This window comes from Cololabis saira, chromosome 13 (genome assembly GCF_033807715.1).
Source record: "Cololabis saira isolate AMF1-May2022 chromosome 13, fColSai1.1, whole genome shotgun sequence".
NCBI lineage: Eukaryota > Metazoa > Chordata > Actinopteri > Beloniformes > Belonidae > Cololabis > Cololabis saira.
Genome location: NC_084599.1, coordinates 11,390,088 through 11,407,808, shown reverse-complemented (window position 1 = coordinate 11,407,808; position 17,721 = coordinate 11,390,088). Strand labels below are relative to the sequence as shown.

The following is a 17,721-nucleotide window of genomic DNA, read 5'->3' as shown; positions in this document are numbered from 1 at the left end:
TGTACAGTCACATACATTATATGGTTTCAAATAGGATGCTCTGTTAGGCTATTCCTCTGTACAATATAGTGACGCACGCACGCACGCACGATGTCCCACTCAAAATGTTTTTACAGGATTCTTAGGGTTTTCGATTATATCTAAATTTTATTAAACCCCAAGTGAGACTGGGTTCAAACTTGGGTCCTCTATTCTATAAAAACAAGGCGTACTAGGTTTCCAATACTGAAATATCTTGCAAAATCTATTATTCAGTGCAAGGCCCCCTGTCTTAGTGGTTAATACGTCAACGTTGCTGTTTTAAACCAAAAAGTGCAGTGTTTTTTTTGTTTAGAAAAAAAGGAAAAAGTGCAGTGTTGACAACCACATCAGTTTCATGATAGGCTCTCTGTTAAATGTGCACATTGAATTATACTAATGGCATGACAAAAAGATTGCAGTACATTCACAAATAAGTTTTATTTAAATCTTTTTTATACATTATAACCATATCCAACACATTTTATAATAGAATGACTCTTTTCCTTGTCATTTACATAAATCGAAAACTTGTATATTAAGACTGCAAAATAGTACTCCTGTTATTTTTGTATATAGCTTTGTACACATACAGGTGACAATGCTTTCATTTGCCTTTAACAAATGCACATTTTGGGGGGAATAAGAAAAGCAACCATAAGCAGAGAAAATACAATAGTTCTAGCAACACGGCAGGCTAGCAGGTTAACACCATCACGTGACCAACAGAGACCTTAGTTAAAATGTTCAGACCTTTGTACCACCTTTGGTTTTTTACTTGAAGTATGTGAGTAAAACCAAAATTAACTGTACTGAAACACGAGAAAGGGTGTTTTAATGGCATTTCAACCCAAATATTTCCCTCAAGCAAGCTTCCAGGGTATTTGCGTTTTCAGAGAAAGCATGGCGCGCCACGTGTAGCAATATGGTGAAATTAAAAACCAAATCTGCTTCAAGTGAAAATCGAAAACTACCACAAAGAGTCATTGTGATTGAAAAAGAAAATTGACATCAGAGTTTTAGCCTTTTGATAAAAGCATTAGCTTATCCCTAGCATGATCTTAGGGAAACAAAATACACATAGTATTAGAAAGATAATAAACCATGCTATATCGTCCCGTGAATACATTTCGATCTTTGTTTTCTTAATGTCAAAAGACATTCAGGCAGATACGAGGCCTTTACAGGATATGCCTTCTCCCATGTGAGACATACAGCATTGGATGTGAACTAAAATGTATATTGAATAGAACAAAGTCCAAACAACGAGTACGTACAGAACGTCACCAAATGAAAAATTAGAACATTCAGAAAAGGTACATTGATATACTGCTCATGATTTAAAAAAAAAAAAAAAAAAAGATAAAATGAAATAACCAGAGAAACTTTAGTAGTCATGCGCACCCTCTTTGGTTTGCGACACGCTTCACATAATGATGTTCAGAGTGATTGCTCATTTGCCTGAAATCAACTTCTTGCATCCTCATTTAGCCTGCAATCCACTCACAAACTTGATTATGATGTGGGAGGTAATTGAAAGTTTTCTCCTTAAATTATTTTAGCACTGCGAGACAGTATTATTCCTAATCAAAATAGCAAAAGTAATCTCCAATAAACCAATTTTGCGAGTAGATGATTTATTCAGATATCTCTCTTTTTCAGCCCAACAAATCTCTACAGCAGGTTAATCAAAAATAGCCCCACAAGCCACCAACTGCCATAGAAAAACAATACAGAATATTTAATAATACAAAATAAGTTTGTCAATGCAAATTTTGTTGACACAATAGCAGCCCCTCAGTGCTTTACATCTCGTGTGGAAACATGCGCTGTGGCTGCTGTCAACACTGTTGTGGTGAAGCTGTGATCTTACAGTACAATGACTCAATGGGCCCTGCTGCTGGTGACCGAATAAAAGAAGAAGCCAAAACTGTTCTACCCAAATGCAAAACAAACAAAAAAAAATTGCCAATATGCATGTCTTTTGTGCATGTATGCAGAGTATATGTATGTGTATGCAGAGAGACCCAGAGATGTATCAGGGCAATGCGGGGGAACGGCCTCATCACTCAGCGCAGCGAGTAGGAGTGCTGGGCTGGTTCAGGCCCATGGTTTTGCACAACCAGCCAGCAAAGTCCACTACCTCCACTTCTGATCGCTTGATGAACGTGTGATTCTGAAATTAGATGTATTGTAATTTACATTTTGCAAAAATTACCACTATCAACAGAAAAAAAGAATAAATAAATAAATAAATAAATCAAGAGATTCAACTATTGGATGTATGAAAAATACATTTGGGTACCCACCGTCAGCATCTTTAGATCTGCCCTCTCAGCTGGGTTCTTGATCAGACTGCAAACACAGAAGACAGCAGAAAAATTATTGAAACAATAATTTCTCAAATTAATATTGACCTTCAATAAGAAGGTTTAATTTTGACAGTACAATGCACACACCCTGTAAAGTCATTTCTTGAAGTTATTGCATTGTAAAAAGTTGACTTTGTGACATCATAAGCCGTTTGTAAGTCCACTGTTGTTCAACATGTAACTTGTTAAAATGGAAGTTTTAAAAATGTTGTCCAAATGCATCGTGATAGGACTAGCTGAGATGTAGTTTAACCTCATGTTAAACTTGTACGTGACATAAGAAAATCACATAATATGTTAAACCCCACTGGTCTGTTGTAGTGCCCATGGATAAAATCTGCAACTGAAGATTCTCATAAACTTGATCTCAGTTGCCCTGTCCTCAAAAAAATAAAATAAATAAATAATAATGATAATCAACCACCAGAGGTCTCTTTCTTGTTTGTTCATTTAAACCTGATACAATAAACCTTTTTTGGGTTCTAAGTAATTTTTGAACTAAAGGATATCTCATCCTAAAACACAAATTTCTTTAATATATGCCCTCATTTAGGGCATATGCTGAGTAAATAAAAAAAAATAAAAAAATCCATATCATAATTAGATCTCATCAAGGCCACTGGGATGCTCTTTCATATTTTATCAGTCTGTGTAATAAAAGTGTCCTAACATAAATATGAATATTAATAATTTAAGCCCAATCCAAAAAAATCCCATTAATAACGTTGGCCATTTTTCAAACAGAAATGATGATATGATTCAACAATTATCCTTTTAAAAAAAAATTATAATAAAAAAATGTTTTGGTTTTTTTTGGTGAATGTGAAATCAATTTTGTACGTGAAACAATTGATTCCACATAGCTGTACCAACTCCATGTGTTAAATATTGACACTGTGGGGTATTTCCACTTTCCAGTCAATTTAACAATGGTTCAATTGAACCCCTGCTTATTGTGACACTGCAATCACATTAAATTTTAAGCACACCTACAGGTTAAACTTGAAATGGTGCATCTAAGGAATACTGTATTAAGCCACAGCTTAGATAGCTGCATGGTTACCAACATCGCAGTTGATGCATTATATTTAGTTGATGTATACATTTTTTCAAACCTATCTCAGCCAAGTACAGTTTAAAACAGTAAAAAAAAAATTTACAATTTGGTTTTGCAACAACGTTATACTCTTCTAATGCATTTGTACTTCAAAGCACAACAGATCTAATTTTCAGGGCTCACCATTTAGTCACAAAGTCCTGGAAGTCAGTGCTGAAGACAGTTGGTAGTTTTGGTGGCGGCTGAGGAAGAAGTAGAAATCAAACATCAGAAGTAGAACTATTAAAAGTGTGAGCTTTGATTTGTAGAAAAACTAATAGTTTCCCAGACCTCATTTACAATGTAGTCCAAAAGTTCAAAGATAGCCATGGCTGGTCTACTGTCCATCCCATGTCCTGTGGAAAAGTTTCATAGTCTTAATAGTAGATTGTTAAAAAGTTACCCTATTTTCAAAGTTTTTATCTTCCACAACTGAATCTAAAAAGATTTTCACTTGAACCCCCCCCTTCCAATTTCCTACCGCTGCCAGGCCTGCCAGGTGGTCGAGGCCTCTGTATATTGATGTGAGGCTCGCCCTCAGCCCCATCCATGGCTGCACGTCCGAAGATGGACTCCAGCTCTTTGGTGTCTGGTGGGGGGATGGGATAGCGGCCAATCGCCAGCTCCACCAGGGACAACCCCATGCTCCACACGTCAGACTGAACAGAATAGTGGGTGCCCTGCAGTCTCTCCGGCTGTTGAGAGACACTCAACTACGTCAGACAGAGCAGGTAGAGCCAAGATGCTAGGGAAGCAAGAGGGATGGGCAAGGGGCTGGGCAGAGAAGGTACAGGAAGTGGGGGGTGTTTTTGGCAAACAGAGTTGGGGTGTGGTTAGGGCAAGAGGACAAATAATGAGAGAACTTGGCAGGAAGGGCAGAGCTCTTTTAGACTCTAAGAAGGGTGAGCAAGAACAGGTGTGTGCGTTAATAATTACACTCAATGGGCAAGGGGGCCTCCACATCAGTGATGCTTTGTGAGGAAAAGACACAAATAGGAACAGCAGCCCACAGGTGTCAGAGATCGAGGGGTTAGAAGGACAAGAAAGAGTGAGCACAGTTGTCTCCCTCATTGCCAAAGAGCTTTTTCCTGGGCACAGCCCCGCTTCTTGGCAGGGGAGTGAGGGAGGGCCAGAGGAAGAGAAGGCGGAGGGTGGTACCAGTGAACAAGAGCCATGTGAGAGGAACGGAGAAGGAAAGTGGGGATAGGGCCAGAGGAAAAGGGGTGGGGGCGCAGCCATGCAGAGCTGACTCACCGACATGTAGGAACGCGTTCCAACAAAGGAATTGGCCATGGAGTCTATGAGCTGGCCGCTCACACCAAAGTCGCACAGCTTAATCTCCCCACGAGAGTTGACCAGGATGTTCGAGGGCTTGACATCTATATAGCAGAGATACAGACGGACATCACATTTTCACAGAGACCTACTCATACGTCAGCTCAATTTCTTGACTTGATATGTTGAAGATAAAAAAAAAGGATTTTTAATATTATACTACATATAACTTCAGTGGCAGAAGCAAACATTATTACATCGTTGTTGCTATACAGTCTGTGGAAAGCATTTAGGAAGTAAAAGTAATAATGCCATATCTAGTTTTGTTTTATTTTTGGTAACCAGTTAATTTAATTTAAAGTGATTGCCCATGATACATGTGCATAGTTTCCATGGTGCCTGGCGAGGAGATTAGTCCTTTATCTTAGGATTCTTTCATACTACATGATTTAAGTCTGATATGCCAGTCGCCCTGGATGAAGACAGATCAGTAAGCAGCCGCCCGATAGCGCTCAATAGCGTGAGAAGAGCTCCAAGTCTTGTCAAAGATGCTCATCAATGTAGCACTTATTGATGGATGCCAAATATTTGGAGCTGTCAAGGGACTTCCCATTCGAGCTACAACCAATGAGAGACCAAGGCAGGGGGTAAAGGGAAACACCAGGAGAAACAAAAAAAATCAAGGGTGAGATGGTTTAATAATCCAACAACACAATGCACCATAAATTTCGGTAACACAGACAATCCCTGTCGTACTTATAACCATGTTTTTGTTCATGTTCTAAACAAATTATTGTGCTAAAACATTTAACCACTGGTTTATTATGTGACCTTTTCCCCACATAATTCCTGTTTTGCGAGTAGTTATGCCTCATTTCCCACAAGTTTTCTGTTGACAAAACATGGTTGAGAGACCATCATGAAACGTGTGACCCTCCGATGCTCATTGATCATGTAGTGTGAACGGCAAAAGGTCTTCAAGTCTCCTGATTACAAGACAGAGATGTGCAATCTGAACAGCACAGCAATCTGTTGCTACCAAAATTCATGCAGTTAGAAAGCAGCCCTAGAAAACTGGCTATAGATCTTCTGTTGACTAATGCAATTTTGTGGTGTAATCTCAGACTGACTAAGGTGCAGAGAGATAAGGTGTAAAAAAGGGGTCATATGTATGCTGAACTTCTTGTTCTTCCCATTACTCAAATCCTGGCTGTGTGGGCTTGTTGTCTTGCTACAGAATGAAGTGGGGGCCAACCAGATCCCCCCATGATAGTATGGTGTGAAAGGTAACAATCATAACCATCAACGTCATTGTATATGCTAGATTTTCAATGCAAACATCCATGATGTAGGGATATGAATGAATGTGTTTGATTATGGTAAGAGTATTTTTGTGTTATTGATTTCAAAACAGAACCAACAGTACAAGAGATTTCTGGTAGAAATCTTCTGTTGATCTCCTGTTATAAACCACTCCAGTCCTCCACTTATCCAATTCAATGCTGAAGAATATCCTGCAAAGTAATGGCATAAGACTGAGGCCTGCAATCTGCTCTCTGCAGTGTGCCCCCCCATACCAACCAAGGACATGTGAAGAGCGACTGAGAAAAAGATGGCATGAAAGAGTGGGAGAATGATGGCGGGAGACATAGAGGGAGGGGTCAACAGGGCGCGGCTGCTCTATAATCACATTCAAGAGGCTGTAATTACCGCCTGAAATCCCAGACAACTCCATTCTGGAGTACCACCGACCCTGAAGCACAGTAAAACTTCACTACCCTGCATGCTGCCTGCCTGACTGCCTGCTCCCTTAAACAGTGCTTCTACCACTGCACACCCTTGACGCCTCACTGGTGGATTGTCAGAAATGTTATTTAAATTTATTTATTTTTTTGGAGGGGAGGGGGGGCGGGTAGACTTTGCCATGGACTTTAAGTTTTATTTGTATGCAAACATAATGGTTTTAAGTAAAGACATTTTTAAAGCTACCGGAGATAAACATCTTTGCACTGAAAATGGTAGCCTTCCAAAATAATTGCTTTCATTGTAGTTAGTGAGTGTGATCAAGATTGTGATACTGTTAATATGCAGGAAACACATTTTAATAAAAATCTGAATAAACAATGTTGAGGTGTATTGGAACTTGCGTCGTCAACAGGTCAGTGACACAAACACATGGTGTGGATCCTGCTAAGATTGACTGTCTCATGACTGTGACTTCAGAAATGAATAATTTTGATTCACTAAAATTGATCCTACAGCCTTCTTAAAAAGCAAGTTTGCAAGGTGACTGACCACAGGTGACATAATGCAGAGTACAGATATATGTAATCTAATATGGGAGGATTCATAATTGTATTACCTTTAAAAAAAATAAAAAAATTATATATATATATATATATATATATATATATATATATATAAATTTGCCACATGTAAAATAAAAACAAAACAGAAATTGTGGCCAGATGTGTAATCGACCCACTCTAGTGGCAACAATGTAACCCAGATTCCATCAGAGATGGAATATAGTTTCACAAAGATTCAAATTAAAATATTGACTTATCTGACTACACTAACTGTCCTCTAGTAAGTGTAAAACTGGACAGGACCGTGAGAAGACGACTACATTTCTGATTGCCAGAGGTTTCCAGAGGTGCTCCTGAACCGTTCCCCTACTGAATTGAGCCATTTTTAAGAGGAGCGTTGCCGTATTTGGATTATGATATTATACACTGCCAATGATGTGATATTCAAAGACTTAGCAATACCATGGTGAGGAACATTATTCTACATGTTTTCCTGACAATGTGAAAACCTTTTTTCAAGGATCTGCCTGTATTTATTTCTAGAAGACGGCCTCTCTAAGATGCTTTATTTTTTAAATCATCTACCATGTCATTGACCTGTTGCCAGGTAACCTAAATAGTTGCAAGATGTTCCTCCAGGTGTTTCTTTTCAGTAGCACTTACTTTTCCAGCCTATTGTTGCTCATGTCCAAGCTTTTTTGAGACGTGCTGCTTCAAAAGAAGCTAATATTTTTCATAACGTGGTCAAATATTTTAATGTCAATATATGCTACATTATTCAATTTTTTATTCTAAACAATACCGGTTCATGAGATTTGCAGAATAGTGTAATGTTTTTTTTTGTTTTTTTTTTAAATATACACATTTTTTGAACTGGGCTGTATATTGATGTACAACTAAATCATCCTGAAAATGCTATGAAATATAATTTGGATACAATCCATCAAAAACTGTAATCACTGCATTTAAGAGTTATGTGGCAATAAATGGCCATTGTGAATATTTGGAAGCCTGGTTTTTATATTATTCACTGTGAAAGGAACTTTAATATTTATACACCTTTTCCCCAGTGCCTGCCTCAAAGTCAAATAATTCTTCACAAAGTCAAAACTTTTTGTACAGCGACGACAGAAAAAAAATGTTGAAGTCAGGATTTTGAGAGCAATGTTATGTACTGAAACTAAAAAGTGCTCTTACCTCTGTGCATGATCTGGTGCTTCTCCCGAAGATATCCTAATCCCCTCAACACCTGCACATGAGACAGCAAAACATTTAAAACATCTATACCTCAGTAAAGACTGTCTAGTCATAGCACTGATGCATCACTGGAAAGCTCAGTTAGTCAAACACCACAAAAGACACACACCCACATGTGCAATTCAAAAGTAACAACATACGCCTTGCCCATGTGCAGTAACAGGCTTCAAAAACATTTACAATGCTCTCCACTTCACTGGCAATTATGTCTATTAAAATATATCTGGTCAAACTAATAAGACTACAAACAAAATACTAAAAACTATTTTAGAAACATAACTATTGTACATACAGCTATGCTAACTTTTCCCAGGATGTCTTCAGGGATTCTTCTAGCTTCCTTGAGAACCTGGTCCAATGATCCACCATCCTGTAGAGATGAAAAGTGAGTCTATTATAGCTGGTGAAAAAATTATGTGTGTCTCCATCAGATTATATGTTTAAAAAAAAGCCAAAAAAAGTTTGCTTGTGTTTCTCACCATGTGCTCCATGCAGATGCTGATCTCCCCATCGCTGTAAAAGGCGCCGTAGAAGCCCACAATATAGGGAGAATTACATTCATGCAGCACCTGCAACTCTCTGATAATCTGGTTTCTGATGGCAGGTTTAATTTCCAGGTGGATCAACTGAGGACAGAAAAAGTAAAGTCAAGAACTCTCTAACTGTAACATATTTAAAACACAGTGGTAGTTTAAGCTTTAACTCTGTTGTTTTCATAACCCCACCACCCATTGATCACTTTGGATCCATCTAAAATGTCTCATTTAAGTAGGAATAGCATGCTTTTCTGTGTTTTTGGACTCATCTAAAGTGGGATGTTGTTATATTTCTATGCAATATTAACTTTGTGTATCTAAGTTGCTGAAACCCTGTGGTGTGGTTAGGTTATTTTGAGACTTCAACTAATTTCATCATCGTGAGGTGGGGATTTCCCTGACTGGTCAGATTCTACCATCGACTAAAGGGGTGTGTGTCCATGAGAAGGACAGATTCCAGCTGCGTGTCATGACGTCACTGACCTAATCAATGGGAAATCATGATATACTCATTGTAGCATTGAGAAATAAATAGATGTGTTCTTCCGAAAAAAAAAAGTGTTTTGACAAGGGAAGGTGTGATCAGTTCTTGTTTTTGGTTCAATAATAACATGGAAGAAATGTGTATTTTTTTGTGAGCATGCAACAAACATTTTCCGACTTTAGCTTGACTGTTTTACCAGCAGCTCTAGCTGAATGACATGCTTGTTATGCAACAAAATCAAGTTTTCTCCCTTTGCGATGTGTCCTCTAAAGAATAATGCCAATGGATTTTCAGAACCTCTTTACCATGGGAGGGATTTAGCAGAAGTAAACACTTTTCCAGAAACAGGAAAAATGCAAAAGCCATAAAAGGCACAGTAAGGATTTCATTACGCTTACTTTTGATTGACATATATCAATGCATTTATTGTATGTATGTATGTATGTATGTATGTATGTATGTATGTATATATTTGAAAACCATTTTGCTTAAACTAAGCAAAAACCTATCTCATCTTCAAGCACTAAAGATTGAATAGATGCATTTTATTGATGTTCTCAAATTTTCAAAGATGAATTTTGTGTGTGTATGAAAACCAATCAATTCTGTCAAACCCTTTTCTTGAGGGATGCACTTTTTTGTTTTAAGTGTGGGATCTGGCATATTGGTGCATTCGATTTACTGAATTCATATGTAAACGGTTTAGATTATGACCATCTTTTGCTTTTGTGTTTTAATCTAATATAGATGGCTATACTAGTTGCACGCAAATCCACTGTGTGCAATCAGAACATTTTTCTTTCAGACACATCAAACTCTATCCAAAAGTGACTTATAGTATGAAGTATTGTGATGCCTTACTCACACGAAAAATAAATTACCATTGAGAGCCAGGACAGTTGTTTCTTATTATTATTGGCCAGAGCTACTAAACTATTGCATTTCAGAAAACTGCATATCAAGAAATTAAAAACCGAAAAATGAGAAAGATATTAAATATAAAAACATGAACTTATTTGTTATCGTAACAAGCCATGCAGAAGCAGTTAACTATCGGAATTTGTTTACACTTTTAATCATGCATCCTGAATGTAGAAGTCTGAGACCAACTGTTGCAAAGCAAGTCCTTCCCACATAGAGCTCACCAACCTCTGCAGGATTTCTGAGAGGTCACTGTCAATGATTCCACAGAGGATTCAAATCTTTAGGATGATTTGTGCAACTTTTGATGAGATAGGCAGGTCAATAGCTCCTCATGTTACATATGCTACATCATGCCCAAAGGAGCTAATTTCTACTTCTTTTTTTTGTTAAGACAAGTGACCTGTGGATACTTGTCAGAACTTGACATATATGGAAGTTTGTCTGTTTTTTTGGGGTGGAGGGGGTTGCATTTCTATTACCTGTATTTTCTATTCACAATTTGATTTTTTATCATTTTAAAAGGTTAATGGAAATTCACCAAACCACAAAACATTTATGTAACTGTACCATCTGGTCAGAACAAGCCAAACACTGATTTGCTTCAGACTGAAAACGCTTTAAAGGATTACCGTTTATCATACTAGTTGGGTGAGCTGCACTGATGTTTTAATGCATTCAGATAGAGCACCTTAGTCTCTCTGACAGGGGTATAAGCTAATTCTATTATCAGGAGAACTTAGTGGAAATTAAACTGACAAGTCAACACAAATTTTCAGACCGTTCAGCCTACAAGCTTGAGCTTGTTGAAGATGTTATAGTGAAAGTATGCACAACGTCACAATAATTTATCACATTAAGTTTAATCAAAATAGAAGGAAACTGAAAGTAGGCTGCTTGGATGTCTCAGGTGTTATATTAAAAGGTGAGGCCAAGACATCCCCTGATCCAAAGATTCAACTTCAGAAAAGAAGAAAAAAAAATAATGTCATGACAAACTGGGCTGTGGTCCTGCTGAGACATTCTTTGAGCATGTTTCCCCCGTCATCTCGTCTAACTCTTGCAAACGCACAACTAATGCAATAAGCTGTTGCCAAATACATTTTATAGATGTCTTTTTCATACTGGCATTTATCCTAATACACCTGTTCAGATTCTGTGCTCTACAAATTGTACAGAACTGCAGATGAGTCCGTGTCATGATTTTCAATTTGCAATGCCATAAAACAGTGCCTGCCAGTGAGTTTGCTTACACAAAGAAACATCAAAGAAAAGAAGCAACAGTACTGAGGGAAAGTAATCAAATCTAAAATGTGCTTAGATTATTAGTAACACCAGTGGAATGACTTCTGCTTCAGCCACCTTCAAATGCATTATAATAAAAACAAAAACAAAAAAAATGTTCACCTTCCGAGCCATGACCAAACCTGAGGGCTTGTGGCGGACCTTGTTGACCACTCCTCCATTTCCAGCACCCAACTCACATATGGGATCAAAATCTTCATCCTTCAACTCCCCAACCTGGGCTTTCTGGGTGAGAAAGGCTTCCAGTCGTTTCCTTTGTTGCTCATCAAGGTCCAATTCACCTAGTTTCTTTTGTAAGGCCTCAAGGTTGGCTCTGTGAGGAGATAACATTTGCATAAACAAGTGTGAATAAAAAGGTAAAGGCAGGATTTATTTTTCAGTGAACATATGTCCTTTAAAGACAAATGTTTACAGAAAGATAAATGTTAACCTTTTACATATGCTTTTAAAAAAGTAGTAGTAATAATAATAATAACAATAATAATAATAATAATAATAATAATAATAATAATGTCCCTTTTAAAGTTTAAAAGGGACATTATAATGGAAAGAAAAACACATTTTTTTCTTTGCTTGATGTCATAAATTTAGATTGACTGACTATCAATCAAATAAAAAAAAAAAGTAACCCTAAGTAACCCTGGGTGTATCAGAGTATCCTGAATATCAGGATATTTTTGATCAAACAGAGTGGAAATTAAATCAGTAATTGACTTATTCTTTTAGATTAGACCAGAGTCCTTACAAACACCAGGAAACTGGACCATATTACACCGGTCATGAAATCACTACACTGGCTTCCAGTGAGTCAAAGGATAGAGTTTAAAATCTTACTGCTGGTCTACAAAGACCTGAATGGTCTTGGACCAAAATACATGGTTGATCTGTTAGTTCCTATGAAGCTCCCAGACCCCTGAGGTTCATCTGGATCTGGTTTGTTGTGGTTCCCAAGAACCAGAACCAAGCAAGGTGAGGCAGCGTTCAGTTATTCTGCTCCTCACCGGTGGAACAAACTTCCTGTAGACCTGAGGTCTGCTCCAACTGCAGATCCTTTAAATCAGGCCTAAAAACATTACTGTTTACTCAAGCGTACTCCTAAATTAAATACTCACCTGCTGTACTCTACTGCCCTTATTTTTAACAACTTGTGCTTTTTATTATTTAACCATTTTCCTATCATTTTATTTCATTTATTTGTTATTTAAGCGTACTTTTAAATTAAATACTTTCTGAAAACCGCAAATTCGAGATGTGTACCTGCTGTACTCTACTGCCCTTAGTTGTTAGCAACTTGTGCTTTTTATTATTTTACCTTTTTTTCCCTCATAATTGTATTTCATTTTATTTGTTATTTACTGTCTAATTATGTCTTGCCGCTTTTAATGTTGATGTAAAGCACTTTGAATTACCTTGTGTTGAATTGTGCTATATAAATAAACTTGCCTTGCCTTGATTAAATTGTCCTTTATTTCTCCGTCAATGGGGAAATTCACTTTGTGCAGCAGCAGTGCATTCAACACACACATACAGGACTGTCTCAGAAAATTAAAATATTGTGATAAAGTTCTTTATTTTCTGTAATGCAATTAAAAAAAAAATGTCATACATTCTGGATTCATTACAAATCAACTGAAATATTGCAAGCCTTTTATTATTTTAATATTGCTGATTATGGCTTACAGTTTACGATTAAGATTCCCAGAATATTCTCATTTTTTGAGATAGGATATTTGAGTTTTCTTAAGCTGTAAACCATGATCAGCAATATTAAAATAATAAAAGGCTTGCAATATTTCAGTTGATTTGTAATGAATCCAGAATGTATAACATTTTTGTTTTTGTAATTGAATTACAGAGAATGTTTTGATTTGATTTGATTTTGTTTTGTTTTTCTACATGTAAAAAAAAAAAGAAACAACACTTCATGAGAACTTTAAGAAAACAAAACAAAGAATTTCATCCTTTAAAAACGTGCCAAAAAAGGAGTAGGAAGAAGTGGAAACTGAACTTGTAAAATCACAATATTCTAATTTTCTTAGACAGTCCTGGATAGGGAAAGGGTAAAAAAAGATATATAAAAAGAAAAAATATATATATATAATTACAAAATATAAACAGTATATACATTGGTATTTAAAATAAAAGTAGTGCAGTACGGGAAAGAAAGAAAAAGAGTGCAAAAAAGCCGGAAGGATGTAATGTGAGGTTATGTATTCTGGTCTGGGATTGTGATGTCACAGTGCCCTGCAGATCTTTATGAGACCTGTGAGATCTACGTTCATCTTCAGAAAATGCATGTGTGTTCTGCGTTAGTTCGGGTCCATATACCAACATAAACGATGCTCTAACACCAGCCATGCCAGGTTCAGCCCTACTTACTCGGATGCAGCATCCAGGGTGTTGGAGGTGGCCTGTCCTTCCCCGATGGGTGTAATGTTCAGGGGAAGGGGTCTTTTTTTGGGAGCCATTTCAGCAGCTGCAAATCTATGTTCTTCTCAGTAAAGTATTTATCCCCCTCTTAGCAGGAGCAACAAGAGCAAACCTAAACCTGTTCAGGAGTCGAGCTGAAAAGCAACAGGATCAGTCCTGGGAGGCTACAGCTACTGGGCAAGCTAACCTTAGCAAAGTTAATGTACTTTTGGTATCATGTCAATTTACTAACTATGAAAAACCTATCCCGACGATGACGCCTCTAAAAAGTCGGATTATTCTCCGGCGCATCTATGAAAGTGCGGGTCGAGCAGGTTGGTTTAATTCAGGATCTTTCTTCTACCTGCTGCTGTTAGCTGGAGCTAGCCCATGTAAAGAGGTGCTGCTCTGCGGCGCCCGGTGGGCGGAGACTGCTCCCCTCTCTGCTGTACGCTCAACCCGCCCGCCTCGGTTCCACCCGCAGCGACACTGGGGCACCAAATCAGGTGGACCCCCCCTCCGCGTCTCGTAGAGCGCTGCAAGGCTCCGCAGTCGTCTCAAATACAGGAAGCAGAAAACAGACCGACACCCACGACCATAGATATATATCTATGCTCACGACGGCGGAGACTATCTGCCGAGTTCACTAGCGACACATATGCACATATACATGTACAAGATAAAGGTGCTGGTGATAACACCGCCGGTATGCTGTTATTCACGAGTATAAGCCAAATTCGACCGCCTGTCAGCCACGTCCCGCAGCTTTCTTAAGCCTGAATTATGGTTCCGCGTTAAATCGACGCAGACCCTACGCCGTATGTGACGCGGCGACGCGCACCGTACAGTGCGCGTCGCCGGGTATCCTTCGCCGTAGGCTCTGCGTTGGTGTAACGCAGAACCATAAATCAGCTTTTACGTGTTTAATGTCAGATGCACAGGCGAAGAAAAATGCATCATCGCCACCTAGTGGCGACAAGGAAGAACTGAAGATGTGTTGGAAAAGTTGACTAAATTGAGCATTTTAAAATTCAAAACTACAATACATAAAAGTAAACCCCTCGCAATTAATTGATTTTGAATGAATGAATTTGAATGAATGAATTTATTTCGAACATGTATATAAAAAATAAAAATAAACTAACATCTTCATATGCACATAGGTTCAAAAAAAGGAGTAGGAAGAAGTATACACTTATTTCCTAGTTCCTACCCCTTTATAACTCTATGAATTTACATTATTGCTATTATTATATCTACACAATATCCATATAAATACAGTCTATATAAATACTACGTAAACATGCCTATATTAAAATATATTTGGTTTTTAACTAATTATAATATAAATGTTTGGAGGAGTGACGTTACTGGGAGAAGAGATAAAGAAGGTGGAGGATTTTAAGTACTTAGGGTCATCAGTTGGAGAGTGTGGAAAAGAGGTGAAGAAACGTGTGCAGGCAGGATGGAGCGGGTGGAGAAAAGTGTCAGGTGTGATGTGTGATAAAAGAGTTTCAGCTAAAATGAAAAGGTGTACAAAACTGTGGTGAGACCAGTGATGCTCTTTGGTCTAGAGACAGTGTCACTGAGGAAAAGACAGGAGGCAGAGCTGGAGGTAGCAGAGATGAAGATGCTGAGGTTCTCTATGGGAGTGACCAGATTGGATGGGATCAGGAATGAGAACATCATAGTGACAGCACACGTTAGAGGTTTTGAAGATAAAGTCAGGAAGGCCAGACTGAGATGGTTCGGACATGTCCAAAGGAGAGATAGTGAATATATTGGTAGAAAGATGCTGCATTTTGAACTGCCAAGCAGGAGGCCCAGAGGAAGACCACGTAATGGTTTAACTCCACACAAGTTGTACGATCCGATAGTTTACTCAGAACTTCAATAGGCAGATGTAAAAAAACAACAGGTAGTAGTCAGTTATAACCGTTACGTCACCCGTTGGATCTGTTTACCGCAGTGACGTAACCCTGGCAACGCAGCACTGCCCAAAGGTGCAGCAGCATACATATATATTGCATATATATTGCATATATATAGACCAAAGCGGAGGTTTATAGATGTAGTGAAAGAGGACATGAAGGTAGTTGGAGTAAGAGAAGAGGATGCAGAAGACAAGCTCAAATGGAGCCAAACTGATTCGCTGTGGCGACCCCTGAAGGGAAAAGCCGAAAGGAGAAATGTTTTTCTTGAATAGCACACATAGCTTATTTAATATAGCACTATAATCATAGCAATAGTGCTTTACAGGAGGAAAATAAAGACCATGGTAATTTTTTTTAACTGATGCAAACATTTAGTTCTTTTAATGTGTTATATACACCTTTTCTTTGTGCCAAAACAAACATCAAAACTGCCTCACCTTTCTATGAGAATATTTATGTTATCAACCAGTATCATCCTTTGTTCATTCAAGCAGTATGCCAAAATACTTCTCATCATTAAAGAGTTTTGGACTCGGTAAAAATGAAGTCTGAACACGATATTGTCTAAGCATGCAGTGTCAGTATAGTAACACATATACAATCAACTTTACACCATGTCCATATGCAAAGATGTATCTTAGTCTTGAACAGAAGGAACAAAAAAGAAGCCAAAATTTCTTTACACGGTAGCAGAATTACTTGAAAAGATAAACATCACTTGTATTTAGGGTCAGATGTTATCTTTGCTATTTTGCCGGTGCTGTTACCATCCCAGGATCTAAAGGTCTCCTGATAGTCTAAAGTGTTTGGACTGAACAAGTACGACATACATTAACTAGAAATTGGCTGTCCTAGCAAATTCTGCACACAAGAATTACCAACTGTCATCATACGAGTTGCCTGTAATTTTAACCATTAGTGTCGTCAAAGTACAAGTGTATGCTGTCATAGAGACCCATGACTTCTTTAGGATGAAGAAGTCTTGTCTTAAACAAAAAAAAGAACAATTCAGACTGAACATTGAGGTAAATATCAAGCCATTGCTAACAATCTTCCCTGGATAAATTAATTAAAGCTCGGCACACATGATAGTAGCAGTAAACATGTTTGGTGCAGAACCTAAAGCAGGTTTACTGGAGAACATTAAAGCATCTCTGAAGTATGGCAGTTGAAATGTTATGATTTGGGGTCACTTGGTTGCCTTAATCAATTGACAGCTTAATCATTAATTTAAGAATGAATCCTCCATCATGTCAAAATGTATTTGAAGACACCGAGTCAGTGACCAAAGTCAAACTTGAGGTGGGTTGTATAATCATCCTTGGCTCACAAGCCCACTAGAGAATGCCAGGAAGCAGCAATGTGGAGGAATTGTCAAGTCAAAGTTCAGGCTTCAGTTCAAAGCCGGCTGTGAAGAAATTATAGGCTTTAAAGAACATAAACCTAAAAGATTATGCACCAAAATGTCTGAAGTGTTTTAGTACACCTATGATGAAATAAATAAAAGTTTTGCAAATATTCTCTGAGATATCGATGAGTCCCTTTGAAAGTCTATTTCAAACCAGCCAAACTTATCTTGGCTGGTAATGCTCCTCAGTGAGAAGGACCTACTTTGAGACATTAAGAAACATGGTGATAATGTTTTTCCCTTTCACGCAAAGTATCGACAGCAGTGGTGACGTAGTAGCAAGATGTTTTTTCATGACTCCTCTGGGAATACTAAAAATAAAAAAAAAAATGAAAAAATCCCATGTTAAAAATGGATCTACACTGGATCACACACACTCAGCAGCGTGTATGAAGTG

General features: G+C 37.9%; 1 protein-coding gene across 1 annotated transcript; it reads right to left on the bottom strand.

Moving 5' to 3' along the window:
- Positions 1–444: 444 nt before the first annotated feature.
- Positions 445–14,745, bottom strand: map2k2a (mitogen-activated protein kinase kinase 2a). The gene is made up of 11 exons (XM_061737684.1): positions 13,953–14,745; positions 11,676–11,886; positions 8,807–8,953; positions 8,620–8,697; positions 8,268–8,319; positions 4,741–4,865; positions 3,968–4,181; positions 3,778–3,842; positions 3,631–3,689; positions 2,328–2,373; positions 445–2,194 (listed from the first exon to the last, which is right to left on the bottom strand). The coding sequence occupies exons 1-11, from the start codon at positions 14,039–14,041 to the stop codon at positions 2,084–2,086; spliced, it is 1,197 nt and encodes a 398-aa protein (XP_061593668.1). The 5' UTR covers positions 14,042–14,745; the 3' UTR covers positions 445–2,083.
- Between the last annotated feature and the right edge of the window lie 2,976 nt (positions 14,746–17,721).